This window comes from Notamacropus eugenii, chromosome 1 (assembly GCF_028372415.1).
Source record: "Notamacropus eugenii isolate mMacEug1 chromosome 1, mMacEug1.pri_v2, whole genome shotgun sequence".
Lineage (NCBI taxonomy): Eukaryota > Metazoa > Chordata > Mammalia > Diprotodontia > Macropodidae > Notamacropus > Notamacropus eugenii.
The window spans coordinates 98,362,409-98,375,990 of NC_092872.1; the positions used below are offsets into that span (position 1 = coordinate 98,362,409).

At 36.9% G+C, this 13,582-nt stretch overlaps 1 protein-coding gene across 1 annotated transcript in view; it reads right to left on the reverse strand.

Annotated features, from left to right (window-relative positions):
• Positions 1–1,530: 1,530 nt before the first annotated feature.
• VLDLR (very low density lipoprotein receptor) overlaps positions 1,531–13,582 on the reverse strand; it is a 38,035-nt gene continuing 25,983 nt past the window's right edge. Inside the window, 14 exon segments of the mRNA XM_072610749.1 lie at positions 1,531–2,205; positions 2,849–3,018; positions 3,485–3,565; positions 5,459–5,605; positions 5,953–6,094; positions 6,601–6,740; positions 7,286–7,404; positions 8,660–8,884; positions 9,737–9,908; positions 10,647–10,772; positions 10,880–10,999; positions 11,724–11,846; positions 11,942–12,064; positions 12,194–12,565. Of these exon segments, the coding sequence (XP_072466850.1) occupies positions 2,170–2,205; positions 2,849–3,018; positions 3,485–3,565; positions 5,459–5,605; positions 5,953–6,094; positions 6,601–6,740; positions 7,286–7,404; positions 8,660–8,884; positions 9,737–9,908; positions 10,647–10,772; positions 10,880–10,999; positions 11,724–11,846; positions 11,942–12,064; positions 12,194–12,565 (2,096 nt within the window). The 3' untranslated portion in view covers positions 1,531–2,169.

The window sequence follows — 13,582 nt, forward strand, 5'->3', positions numbered from 1 at the left end:
TTTAGTAAAACAACTTATTCACGCACGCCCATAGTTGTAAAAATGCATTTATTCTTTAAGCCTTTTGAGAATTGTTCAATTACCCAAGTTTAAGAAGGAAAATGATTTTTTTGTTCCAGCTCTAAGCAAAGGGTCATGTAAGAATCCTACTTTGAGGTCAAGACATTAATGGGATCTTGGTTACCTTATGTAAAGGTTAGAGTTTGAGAAAAGACTAACCCTAATTCTTCATTTTCTTCTAAGTGTTTTTAACATTCTTAAGTCATGACCCTTAAACCATTCAAGACTATTTAATTACTACTTCTTTTATCTTTGTATATTTGACAAGTTTTTTTTTTTTTTTTTACAACTTCACCTCCACTTCCCTAAGATTAGCATACTATTATCAAATCAATAAAGGCTTTTAGGATCAACTCTACCCTACCTTGCTATATCAAGAAAAGTTAATAACTCATGCTTAGATCCTTCTTTGCCCTGGACTTCCAAGATCTGATCATTTCTTGGTTTTTAGCCCATTCTGGATTTCTTCAATACCATATACATTGACGATCCGCTAAAAAAAAAAAGAAAAAAAAATACCCACTGCAATTCTATTTTCTGCCCATATCTCTGGCCCATGATTTTTACTATGCCATGACTCTAGAAAGAGTCCTCTGCTTCTGTGGATACAGTCTATGCATGGATTCCATGCAAAACTAATTGTATATTTGAAGCTTAGCTTCTTAAGACAAGGCAGATCATCACGTGTAAAACAAGACAGGAGACCAGAATGCAAATTCAAGCCACTTCTCACCATTGTCTTTCATGACCTAGAGAATGGATGTTAACTTTCATTCTGCTGACCGTGTTTCTCCCAACCATGTCTTTGAGAAAACCCTTTGTAACACATCTTGATCAATAGTGGCTCATTGCCAAAATGAAATCCTACTTCTATAAAGCTTCAGAAAAGCAGACTACGCTCACCTTGTCCAAGTGGGCCAAATAGTTTCTGTAATTCTTGCCTGGTGGATGAAGTAGTTCCCCCACCCCAATGTAAAATATCTTTCATTTTAACTCCCTGGAATTTTTATGCATGTGAGAAAATATAACCATTCCCAGAAAATAAGCATGGTTTTGATCAGATATTACTAATAAAAAATGCTCCACAGAAAGGGTGCTAACAAAAACCATTAGCTGATAGTATAAAGAACTCAGTTTGGTACCATACATAAACTTTAAAGCCAAATGCCCTATTCCTAGAATGTTAATAGGCCAAAATCAATTCTAAGAAGTATTTGGTAGGTGTTTTTAGTGGCCTAACTTCTACCCCTTTCCCTATTCCACTGGTGACATGATTTTTTTTTTTACATAAAAAGCTAACAGGATTCAGTCCAGGGGCACAAAACATTCAAGTCCATAGGCTACTGCATCTCCTACTAACTAAAACTTAAAGCTTTGTTTATGCTTTCTCAAACAGACTGAGTCCAAGTAACGAGACTTGAAGTGCTCCTACATGAAACGCACTCCCACCCTATAGGAACAGGCACAAGCCATTGTTAAGCTGCTTGGTTTAATTTTTAGCACGTGGAAAAAAATTGTACAGTGGTTTGCTGAACACTCACCCTCTGCAAGCCTCCACGGAGGTCACAAAGATTTCACTCACGCATACAAAATTAGTTTACAAATTTTTTTTTTGGCAATTTCATCTTAGTAACCCGTTTTCTCCTATTGCCGTTGCCCCAACCATTGAAAAAAAGTTTACAATAATTTACATAGAAATATTTTCAAAGTGCTTAAGAATAGTGATTGTTCTTCGGGATATTTACAGATGGCCTATACAAGTTATGTACAGGTTGTATACTATATAGCACAAGTTTCATTGCTGGAATATGGCTTTCTATGGAAAGTGCATATTTGGCCATTGGTGGCAATACTGTCTAAAAAATTCAAGGGTTACAGATATTTGGTAACCACATCCAGAGCTGACCTTAACTGTGAACAAGAATATTTACAAAAAAGTAGAATATAAAAAAGGTGAGTACACAAGCTTGCTCCACACAGATAATATCATATATATTCTTCCAGATGGTAGGAAGAGACTGTTTTTCAGCCACTGGTTTGGTTACCATCCAAAAAAAAAAAAGTTTAGGACTTAGTGTAGATTGAAAGGGCTGTCTCCTGTCCAAATATTCAGGCTAGGTCATCATCTGTGCTTACAACTGATATCTGAAAGGAAAGAAATAAAAGGTTACTTATTGGGTACCACAGTAAGTCTACATAATACAGAAAGCATTTTATCTGTGAAAAATTTGCTTCCCCCTTTTCCCAATGGAAAATAAAACAGAGAAGGAACAGATGAAACTAGAAAGTATTTAAAAGTAGCCTGGGGCACCTGAGGCAAATTCTAAGCATTACCATGAAAGAACAAAGTTAACTGCAGTTTCTAATAGAAATTGGGCATTAAAAACTTGGTCAGACTAATGCTAACTCTTTACTACCTATGCATTGATTGACCAATCATAAAAAAGCATATAGTAATTAGTTATGCCACGCTACAACTCTATGCTAAGACAGTTATTGTGAAGGATTGATCAGATTGACCACTTTTAATTGTAAATATATATATATTTACATACATATGTGTGTATTCATATGTGTATATATATGTGTATGTTGAAATACTTATAAAAACATAGCTTGTTTACATTTTCCAAGAGAAAATACTGTCGTATACATACACGTGTGTGTATGTGTGCCTGTGTACTATGTATGCAAGCATACATAGAGGGAAGCAGAGAAACAGGGACAGCTCACTTTGTGAGCCATGGCTTTTAAGCACATTTTAGGAAGCAGCTTCCGGTTTACTCACTGCTGGGTAAGTGTGTCCAACAGAAGTACTATGTCTTCCAATATCTATCGTGAGATCTTCTTCTGTGGTTTTCAAGTAGACAGGATTGTCAAAATTCATGCTTTTCATGTTCTTGTGTTGCCAGTTTCTCCACATAAAGTAACTACCAGCTGCAGCCATAGCCAAGAGCACTAGAAACCCAATAGCAGCTTAGTAAGTACACAGTAGGAGAAGGGAATAAGCATTTATTATAGCACTTACCATGTACCAGGCACTGTGCTAAACACTACATATATGTGTGTGTGTGTATGCCTATATACACACACACACACACACAATTACACACACACACACACACACACTTGCTTTAATTCAATACACTTTGCAACCTGAAGCTCAAGGCACTTATTCTGTGCTAGTGAAGAAACAGGATTTCATGGAAAATTGGTTAATGGGTTTACAATGTGCTTTATACGTAGGCACTTATTTATTTAAAATTACTTACATTAGACCACAAAGATAAATTATAGAAATTAACAGTTTGGTGGCATTTCCCGTACAAAAGCAACCGTTGTAGAACTGTTGTGAAGAGGTCTAATCGGTCTACAGTCTTTTAAAATACTTCATCTGTCCCATAATGCTGGTCACATTACTTACAGACAGGAAGAATGGCCCAGGCAGCTGAAGTTCCTCCTGGAGAAACATTTACTTCTGAGATTGCAGTAGTCACATTAATTCCTACAAAAGGAAATAACACCTTTGATGCTATTGTATCAGTTCAGATGATTCGAGACTTTTGCACACTAAACTGAAGGTAATACAGAGACTGATTTGAAAATTAAAAGCAATTGAGATGACTGTCTATCATTATTCTTATGTAAAGGAAGTATTAAAACTTTAATATCTCAAATGTCAGCCAGTAAATGTTTACTAAGCTCCTCTTATATGCCAGGTGCTGTGCCAAGCGTTGGAGACACAGAGAGACAAAAGACAGTCCTTGACTTCAAGGAGCTCACATCCTAAAGGTATCTAGTATATACTTTGCTTTAGAACAGGACTCTCAAGAACCTCAAGTTCTTCAATGTGCCATGGTCTAGAATAAGGGAAAAAAAAACTTTGTCCTTCATGCCTTGCCAATTGATTTTTAGTTAACATTTATCAAACATCATTTTTCATGGTTTTTATATACGTTATATATAGTTAGGCTTTTTGCAAATGTTTATAGGTTTTAGTTATAGAAGAAAGAACGTGGCTTTTTATCACTGGATAACAGTAATTTCTCAATGTCCTTGTAAAGGACGAGTAGTGAGAAAAAAAAATCACACTTTGCAGGTATTTCCATAGATCTTAGAATTAGGGTCATTTTATGTCATTCAGCCCCAAACTTGCATGAATCAGTCTACCGGTTGGTGACTTATATTGTACTGTGGATCTTTGGTTTCATTCTATTTCATAGATCTTCAAAGTCATTATATACCTGATTAACCAATTCTTATGATTTAATATTGAACAAGCAAGTCAAGCCAGTTATTTTTCCACTTTTTGGTATGAAGTCCAGTTTACTTCTGGAGGAGGAGGTCACAATAATGTAAGTCACACAATAACATCTAGTGATTTGTTGTTTTAAAAAGGATTGGATGTAGACTTTATTCGGCAACGTAAAAGTCTAAGGCACCCAGGATGCTTCACTGAGAAAAAAGTCTAAGACCAGATCATTTTAGAACTGCCAGGAGTTTGTGGTTAAATTAAGTATGAACAAATTTCATGTTCCTCTATAGGCTACATCTGCTAAACAATCACAGTGTATGTCTTCCATAAATTTGGCACTGTACTCCTTGATTCTACTTATTGGCCAAGAGGTCACCACTGTGACTAGATCATAAAGAACTCTTTGACAAATTAAGATTTAAATAGTGTCTCCAGGTGAGCTTGTCAATCTGTGGAATGGTCCAGGCATAAGCAATAATGCATTCCTAGGTCTTTGCTCAAGTAGTGAAATGTTTTTAATACTCTACCATTTCTCTGACAACAGTCCACCTGACATCTGAGCTGACCTGAGAGCTTCGAATCTTAGTTTGAGATAAGGTCATTTACTGAGATATCAGTACGGCAATTAAGGATTTAGGTGAATCAGGACAAGACCAATTCTTACTTTGTTAGATCAACATATCCTTAACACTTTTGCTTGGAAAGCTACAAGTTAGAAAATATTCACAAAATTATGATTCACCAAAATGGTGAATTTAAAAAAGTTGTATACTTGAGGCTGGCTTGGATTCCAGAGTCAACACTCCTCTAATAGATCCTAATGGATATTTATACAGGGCTTTTACTGTTTGCAAAGTGCTTAATGTATATTCTCCCTGATCCTCATACAATAGGAATTACTTATGAGATGGTATGAGTCCTGTGTAAAGACAAAGGCTCTTAAATATTGTGTACCTTTTTTAATGAGTTCAGGTTTTACTTTATCCATAGCTCAGCAAATTCCTTGAAAATTTAAACATTAAATGTGAAGCTTCTATTGTTTTTTTGGTGTTTTCTTAGGAGCAGAAGATGATATGAACAGGACAGTCATGCCAAGTATTCACCTGAGCAGGAACATCAATTTTCAAACCAAGAAAAACTCACTTCTACATGCCCTGCCATCAGCTTCCAGATTATACCCACTGGGACAGGAACAGGCATATTTTGGAGAGTGATCATTGATCTGTGGCGCTGGCAGACATAGGTACTCACAACCTCCATTTTCAATGTCTTCTTCACACCAGTTTTTGCCTGTTGGAAGACAAGATAATCCTTTTAAGTTGTTACCTCTATGAAATTTTCTAGTTTAACTTTTGAATCTCAATCTTGCCAACAGTTTACAGTCATTTAAGACACACCCTAATACTACCATGTTAATATATGCTGTTAAGTGTACTTCCTGGGAAAAGTGCTTCAAACTTATCAGAACCCTGATTTTTGTGTGACACAAAGACAATGAAGCAAAAGCAGACTGCATAGAAAGTCTGTTTGGATGTCAGTAAAATTAGGAGGCACATTTCTGGTGTGTCAACAGTATTGGATTATCCTAAAACTGGTTTTATGGTAGTCATTAAAAGATATTCCTTTCTAGAGGTTACCTGCTGGTTGTACGAGTTCATGGTATACAATTATATCTTGAGCATCATTGAGGTTGTTAACCAGAGTAGCCAATTCTGACCCTGTGAATTTGTTGGCACCATAGACTGCTTCATTCTCACCATCTATCCAATAGACCCGGTCCTAGAACAGGATTAAAAGAGATTGGTATTATCTACAGGACTTGATGCATGGAATAATTAAAAATATAAGAGCTTGGGGATGAGTAGTATTTAATAAGTAGACCTTATTCACAGCCAGAACTAACTCAAGGCTTTCATAAGAGTAGAGCTATAGAAGTAATAATGCTTCCTACATCATGCTGTGGCAAGTGTGCACTACTGAAATAGATATTAATTCAAGAAATGAGCAGCCCTTGAATGAAAACGAAAATTCTGTAATTCTTTAGGCATATATCATGTTCAGTCCAATTTTGATAAAGATTAGATAAGATTAATATGTGTTTGAATTAAAATTGATTCTTATGCCAGGATGTCAAAGGAGAAGTCAAGAAAAAAATAGTCTCAAATCCAAAAAACCATGCTACCCAAGCCCCTCCTCCCACTTCATCATTTAGAATATGGGTAAAAACAGAAATAACCTGTGAATCTACTCCCTTGAGCCAAGAGTTGAAATACTTTGAATCCTACCTCAAACATTGTGACAGCAAGAGGATGAGCGAGGAACTCTAGAGACTTCAGTACTATTCTACGATCTTGACCATTCAAATCCACACTGGACAGCATGTGTAGTTTAGAATCGAGCCAATAGAGACGGCTTTTTACAAGGTCTAGGTAGGAAAAATGAGTCACATTGTTAGCTAATTCTTTCAATATAAGATGTGCCTAGAGTACCTATCATGGTTTAAGGTAAGTCATCTCAAAGGATGTTTACCTGAAGTTTACATAGATCTAAATGGTTTCTTTCATGCTTTTTTTCATTTAACATTTTTTGTAAGTTTGAAGAAAAAAATACCATTAAATGAAGCCATTTACACTTGGAAAAGTAGAGTAGCACCCAGCTATGCCACTGTTGCCATTATTGCAGACTTTCACTTTCAAATCGAGAAGGGACGAAGGCACACAAAGGTTTCTTGTTTACACAACTGCCAACATCCTATCCCTAAAGAGACTCTGTAAAAAACTAGCAGTGTACTGATATGTGATATTAGGGTAACTCTTCTCAGATCAACTCTGTCTTAATCTGAAAATTTTAATTCTAATTCAGATTTGATAGAGAATAGCATGTCTTTATGAGGACAGGATCTGTTTTGATGTGCTGCACCTTAGTTTTAGTACTCTGAATCAGAGTTAAACAAAAACCCAAAAGGCATACCAAGTGTTATTCCATTGGGCCATTGAATATCTACGGTCACCAGTGGCCATCTGTCCAGTCCATTCATTCCTGCTTTTTCTATTTTAGCTGGTTCTCCCCAGTCTGACCAGTAAACAAAGCTGTAAAGAAAATATTTACTATAAATGTCACTGGTTTATTAAGAAGAATTTATGGTACCAACCTCATAAAGCATCAACTAAGTTTCATATGCTACATTAATTCTTGAAAAGTTGACTAATCTCAGTGAATAATTCTCTATTTTCCTAATATTATTGGAGAAATGTTTACATTATATATTTGGGTACCCTAAGACACAAGAAAATATAAAATAATTTTAAAAATCATAAATAGTTAACATTAATTACCTAGATATTATATGAAGACCCATTAGGATTTGATACCAGGGAGATATATGCTAGACATAATCTTTCAGGGCATGTATTCCCTTTAAAAAAAACTTAAAAATTATGTACATACTCATTGATTGCTCATTTTAAGGGGAAAAAACCCTAGGTTAACATGTCAGCTATGTGCCTGAGAAAGACTTCTTTCTGTAGGCAGAAGCTGATCTATGGAAAGGGGCAAAATCACATACCATGCAGGTACCTTGCCATTTGTTTCCACAAGGATGGTATTAATCCTAAAGAGAAAGAATCCTAACTCCAAGAAATCTTTAGATTGAAAGTTATACAGGTGGATAATTATACATTATTAACGCTACAAAATGCCAAATCCTAAAATTTCTATGGGAAATTATCTTAAGAGTTTACATTCTACTATTATCATAAGACTTATGCTGGTACTTTCAGTTTACATATGACGCAAGGGTGGGTCATTATTGGGTCATGATAAATCAGTCCTTTTCTACACCTATGAGATATGCTCTAGGGATAAATTTCATGCTTTCAGAAGGCTGAATTATGTAATATAAGAGGTACTTAAACTAGGAAATTATGACTGACCTTCAGTTGCTGGGAATAAGTAGGAGACACTTTTAACATCCGTTAATAAAAGGAACCAAAGAGTAATATGTAGCTCAAGTCATGGTTTTAAAACTAAGTTGTTGATGGGCACATGAAGTAAATCACTTGCTGAGAGTTAATAGGACCAACATAGCTTTATTATAGCAAATGTGAGCCAAGAGTGATGGCACATTTCCAGCCAACATTAGTTAATCAACTGCCAGCTTGGTCCACTGCCTTTCCTGGGTAACCTTTGAAGATATTGTAGGTATTTGCTGTTAAACTCATTGGAAATCAACTGACTGTGAACTATATAGGCCATGTATAAAAGAACCATGAAGCTACTTGGTTGTCACCATGCTTTACTTTTGTACGTTAGCCTAGATGCCTAGAAAGATGCCTAGAAACTAACCCAGACAATGGGTCCACAGCTATGGAGGCAGGTTCTCGCAAATCAGAATTAAATAGGATCTTCCTCTTGGTTCCATCTAAAGTAGCCACTGAAATAGTCTTGGAAGCCACATCAGTCCAGTAGATATTCTTGTAGACCCAGTCAACAGCAATGGCTGCAGGATTATAGACATTGTCGATCATTTTAACATGTCTACCAACTTTGTCACGAGCATCAATTGGGGCACTGAAACAGAACAGGGTCACATGAGATTTGAAAATTTGACAGGACATTTATGCCTTCAGATGGTTAAAAAGCTTCATAAAATAGCCAGTAGTATTTACTATGTCTTTGTCTGAGCTTGTCTAGATCACCATGTTGTAGTTCAGATTTTGGCACCAGAACATCTATTGCAAGAAGCTAACTAGTTCATTGACAAGTCATCTATGACTTTCATTAATAAGAATCTGAATCAAATTTTATGATGCAAAATTCAGATAATGGCTGAAAAGGAATTATTGGAAAACTTGACACCATAAATGCAAGAAACTGTAGCACTGCTATTGCTGTACGCTTTTGGAGTGGTTAGTGAGCGTAAGGAATATAATTTAGCTTTGTATTCTGACCCTTGTTGGCAGAGGTGTGCTGCTAAATGTTAAAACTGGCTCTCTGGGGGCGGGGGAGGGAAATAAATGCACACACTTTGAAGTGTAATCTGCACTATTAATACTTTATCATTTTCTTAAGTCTGGACAATAAATAAAAAAATTATCAAGCCCCAACTTGTAGCGTTTGCCAATTTATGAGGTATAAACACTCACACTGAAAACTTTACCTTTAGCTCTCACAAGCCAGTTTGAGCTGGTTCCAGAGCATTGCTGCTTATTGGTGATTTTAAACTATTTACTTTCCCTGATCCCTATTCTCTGCAATGAAAAGTGGATCCTGGTTTACAGACAACCATTGTACAATATCATATAAATGTTAAGAAGTTTTAAAACCAACATTTTTATTTGGGGTTATCTTACCAACAATCCTAGTAGTGATAGAACAACCCAGCTATTTCAATATGGCCAAATGACCCACAGAGCAAGTTACCTGAAGATTGCTTTTTGGCTTAGATCCGCCCAAAATAACTTCTGGGCAGCTATGTCAGCATCTAGTGCTATGGTATTTCTTAGTTGCTCTACAAGTTGAATATATTCTTTCCTTTCCAGGCCAATTTTTCTGATGTCCCTTCGATTAGTGAAGATTAAGCTTGGTTCCTTTCCTGAAAGCAGAAAGTTAGGCTTTAGCCTCACTGTAAGAATCTCTTTCCCACAGGGTAATACTAAGCCAAAATACAATTGAAGACTTTAAGTACCACCTTTTACTTCAGTCCAGTCTTTGCTTCCGAGTATTTCCTATTTATTTATTTTAGGAACACAAGCATTTATGGTTTTCATATTTTAATGGAATAGAAAGAAAGTCATCTAATCAAGAACAGACCTTCAATTCTTCCTTCGATTTGAACTGAATTAGGATTCACATCAACAAACGCAAACACAAAAAAGATACCTGGAAGAGGAATGACTGTTAAGGCTTCCTTGGAAACAGCCCACCATATCTGTTTATGATGGCAACATTTTCATGAGTTGCTATGGCCAAAAAAACGAAAACAAAACCATATTCTCCAGCTGACTGGTGAGGAAATTCTCCATATTCTTGTGTCCCAGGACCATTCTATAAACCTTTCCAGGTTAGTGAAATATGATGAAGTTTATACTTTGCTGGCATAGCCTGGAAGAATCCAGGGTCCCCTCCATGCCATGATGAAAATGTCACGCTATTTTTATAGTAGAACCTTTATTTATGACCCCCATTTGAAGCTACTAACATACTGTTTTCAAATAAGATTGCAGTCAAAGCAAAATGTCAAGCTAAGACTTACATATGCTAATTGTACCTTTAGGAAGCCCTTGCTTACAAAGGTAATCTATGTTAAAACACTACTTGGAATTTCATTTACCTACTGCCTTGCACACTCCAGTGGCAAGATCCATTTGATAGCCACGACTGCATTCACACTTGTAACCACCTTTTAAGTTGATACAAATTTGACTGCAGATTCCAGGATTTTGGCATTCGTCAATATCTAGGAGGGAAATTTAGAATTAGTCTCGCTGTTCCTACTCCTTACTAATTATACCTTGTCTTTTCCCCTTTCAAGTCCCTTGTAAAGGTAGACTTTGGGAATCTTACCACCACAAGTCTTCCTATCTATCAGCTCAAACCCAGCAGCACAGTCACATTCGTAACCTATAATCAGGTCTTTGCAGATATGGGAGCATCCACCATTGTTAACCAAGCATTCATTTACATCTGCAGGGAAAGACAAAAAGACCAAGAATTTGGTCTGCACCTTTTTGCTGTTTTCATTCAGTTAATCATTGGTCTACTCTAGGCAATTATTCTAAAAACCAAATTTGTCCTAATGATCAGTCGGAATGTCTTTCCTGAAAGTACTTAAGTAGCTACTTCCAGAAAGCCATGTGAGATTTTAATCACCTTAAAGGGGCAGGACTTTTTTTTTTTAAGCAAGATTACTGGGGATGTGGCTAGAGATAAGATACGTAAAAGTTAGTGCTACAAGTAAAAATGGTATGGCTATCGGGAATGAGAGAAGTCTTTATTTCTCCCAGTGAGTTGCCCCTAACAATTCCATCTTATTTTACAGGAATATGTATTTCTTTAATGAAAGATCATGTCCTCAGGTGCACTACAGCAATTAGTGACAGCCAAGAAGTATTTCTAGCAAAGGGAGAATGGGAGGGGAAAGGAGAAGAAACCAGGAACTTGATCCCTCCTTTACATAAGATCCATGAAAACCAGCTGTTGCCTCACATAACCAAGAATCTGCTAACCTAGTTCATAAGTGGTATTTTTTACTAGACACTTAAGAAAATAGGATTCAGAGCCAAACAGCAGCAATAAAAGTAAACTGTTATAACCTCCCCTACCCCGCAAGATATTTCAGGAAGACTTGCTCTATCAAAGCTAAAGTTTTTCTACACTTTGATCTAGCTCCTAAAATACTTTCACTTACTGCATTCCTTCAAGGGTTCATCACTCCAGTCCTTACAGTCTTGTTGCTGGTTGCACACTTTGCTGATGTCTATGCATTCCCCACTTCTGCACTTAAATTTTCCAGGTCCAGAACACTGATTGGCTATATATGATCCAGAGTACGGACAGAAGAGAACATCTATTAGAAGAGCCCTGCACCCATTTCACGCAGCTGTGAGAAAGAGTGACGAGACTCACCATTTTTGCAGTTGATTTCATCTGAGCCATCTATACAGTCTCTGACCCCATTGCACTGTCTGCTGCCATGAATACAATTGCCATCTTCACATTCAAATTGGTCAGGCCGGCATGTTCGAGATGCTAGAGAAAAGGAAAGAAATGCCTCTAGATGACAAGCTATCCCACCAGCTTAGCTAGCAAAGTGGGCCCCATCAATTCTTATTTTAAGGTGGACATGTTGAGAGTCAAGATAACAAAGAAACTACTTACGACAATTTATCTCATCACTTCCATCTTTGCAGTCAGGGTCCCCATCACAGCGCCACTTCATATGGATACACTCTCCTGAACCACACTGGATCTCACTGGCTGGACACTTTTCATGAGACACAGGCTGGCGTCCACACTGCTCAAGGGACTCATCAGACTGGTCAGAGCAATCGGCATCATCATCACATACCCAGCTGATGGGAATACAGGAAGAAGTGCTACACTGGAACTCATGGGCACCACATGTAGGAGGAGCACAGTCCAGCTCATCACTACCATCATTGCAATCATCCTGACCATTGCACACAAAGTTTTTAGAGATGCAACGGCCACTGGAACAAGTGAATTCTTCTGGACTACAAGTTACATTGCCTAAGAGAAAAATGGAATGATTCCCAAATCAACACTTAAATAACTTTATTCCCCTCCCCCAACAAAGTTATAAACATCAAGATCTACAGTCATATCAGAATTCAAAAGCTAGAATAATTTATATTTATTACTATGAGGAATAAGTTTCTATAATACTAGTCAACAGGAATAAACGTTAGAATAGCTTTTAAAAATATGGATGAAATGAGAAAAGAACTGAGGAAAGACAAAAGGACATAGACCTGTTCTCTTCAGAATAATCTCATGTATTATTAGGAGCTGCCATTTTCTTTCCAAGATAAGGAAAGCAATTAGTTGTTAGAATTTAGAGGTTTAACAATAACAGCCTACACAGGTTTACCTCTGTGGCTAGATCTTCATAGTGAGCTCCTTATATAATCATGAATGCGATGTGCCTGTAGTACCATGTTATTAGAGAAAAAAAAGTTTCTCTAAAGTAACTCTCATACCCATCAGATTGTTAAAGACAAAAAAATGGAAGATGACAGTTGTTGGGGGAGTTACAAGAAAACAGACACACTAATTCACTGTTGGGGGAACTGCGAATTATTCTAGCCTTTCCTGTGAGCAATTTAGAGCTATGCCCCAAGGTCACTAACTGGACATAACTTTGACCCCTAATAACCTTACTAGGTCAATATTCAAAATTATCAAAGGAAAAGTAAAAGAACCCACATTTACAGACATATTTATGGCAGCTTTGTCAAAGCAAGGAACTGGAAACTAAGAGGTTACCCATCATTTAGGTAGTAGAAGAAGGCTATGAGAAATGACAATATGGGTGGTTTCAGAGAAACCTGGGAAGGTCTGACTGAATTGATGCAGAGTGAAGTGAGGAGAAAAATTTATACGTTGTGAATAAAAAACAACCTTGAAAGCCTTAAGAATTCTAGTTAACCATGACTCTAGGGGAACTGCCCAACCCAACAAAATGAGACGTCACATTCTCAGACATGGTCAACGCAGGCATTTTCTCTCTTTGACTGGGTGTATTTG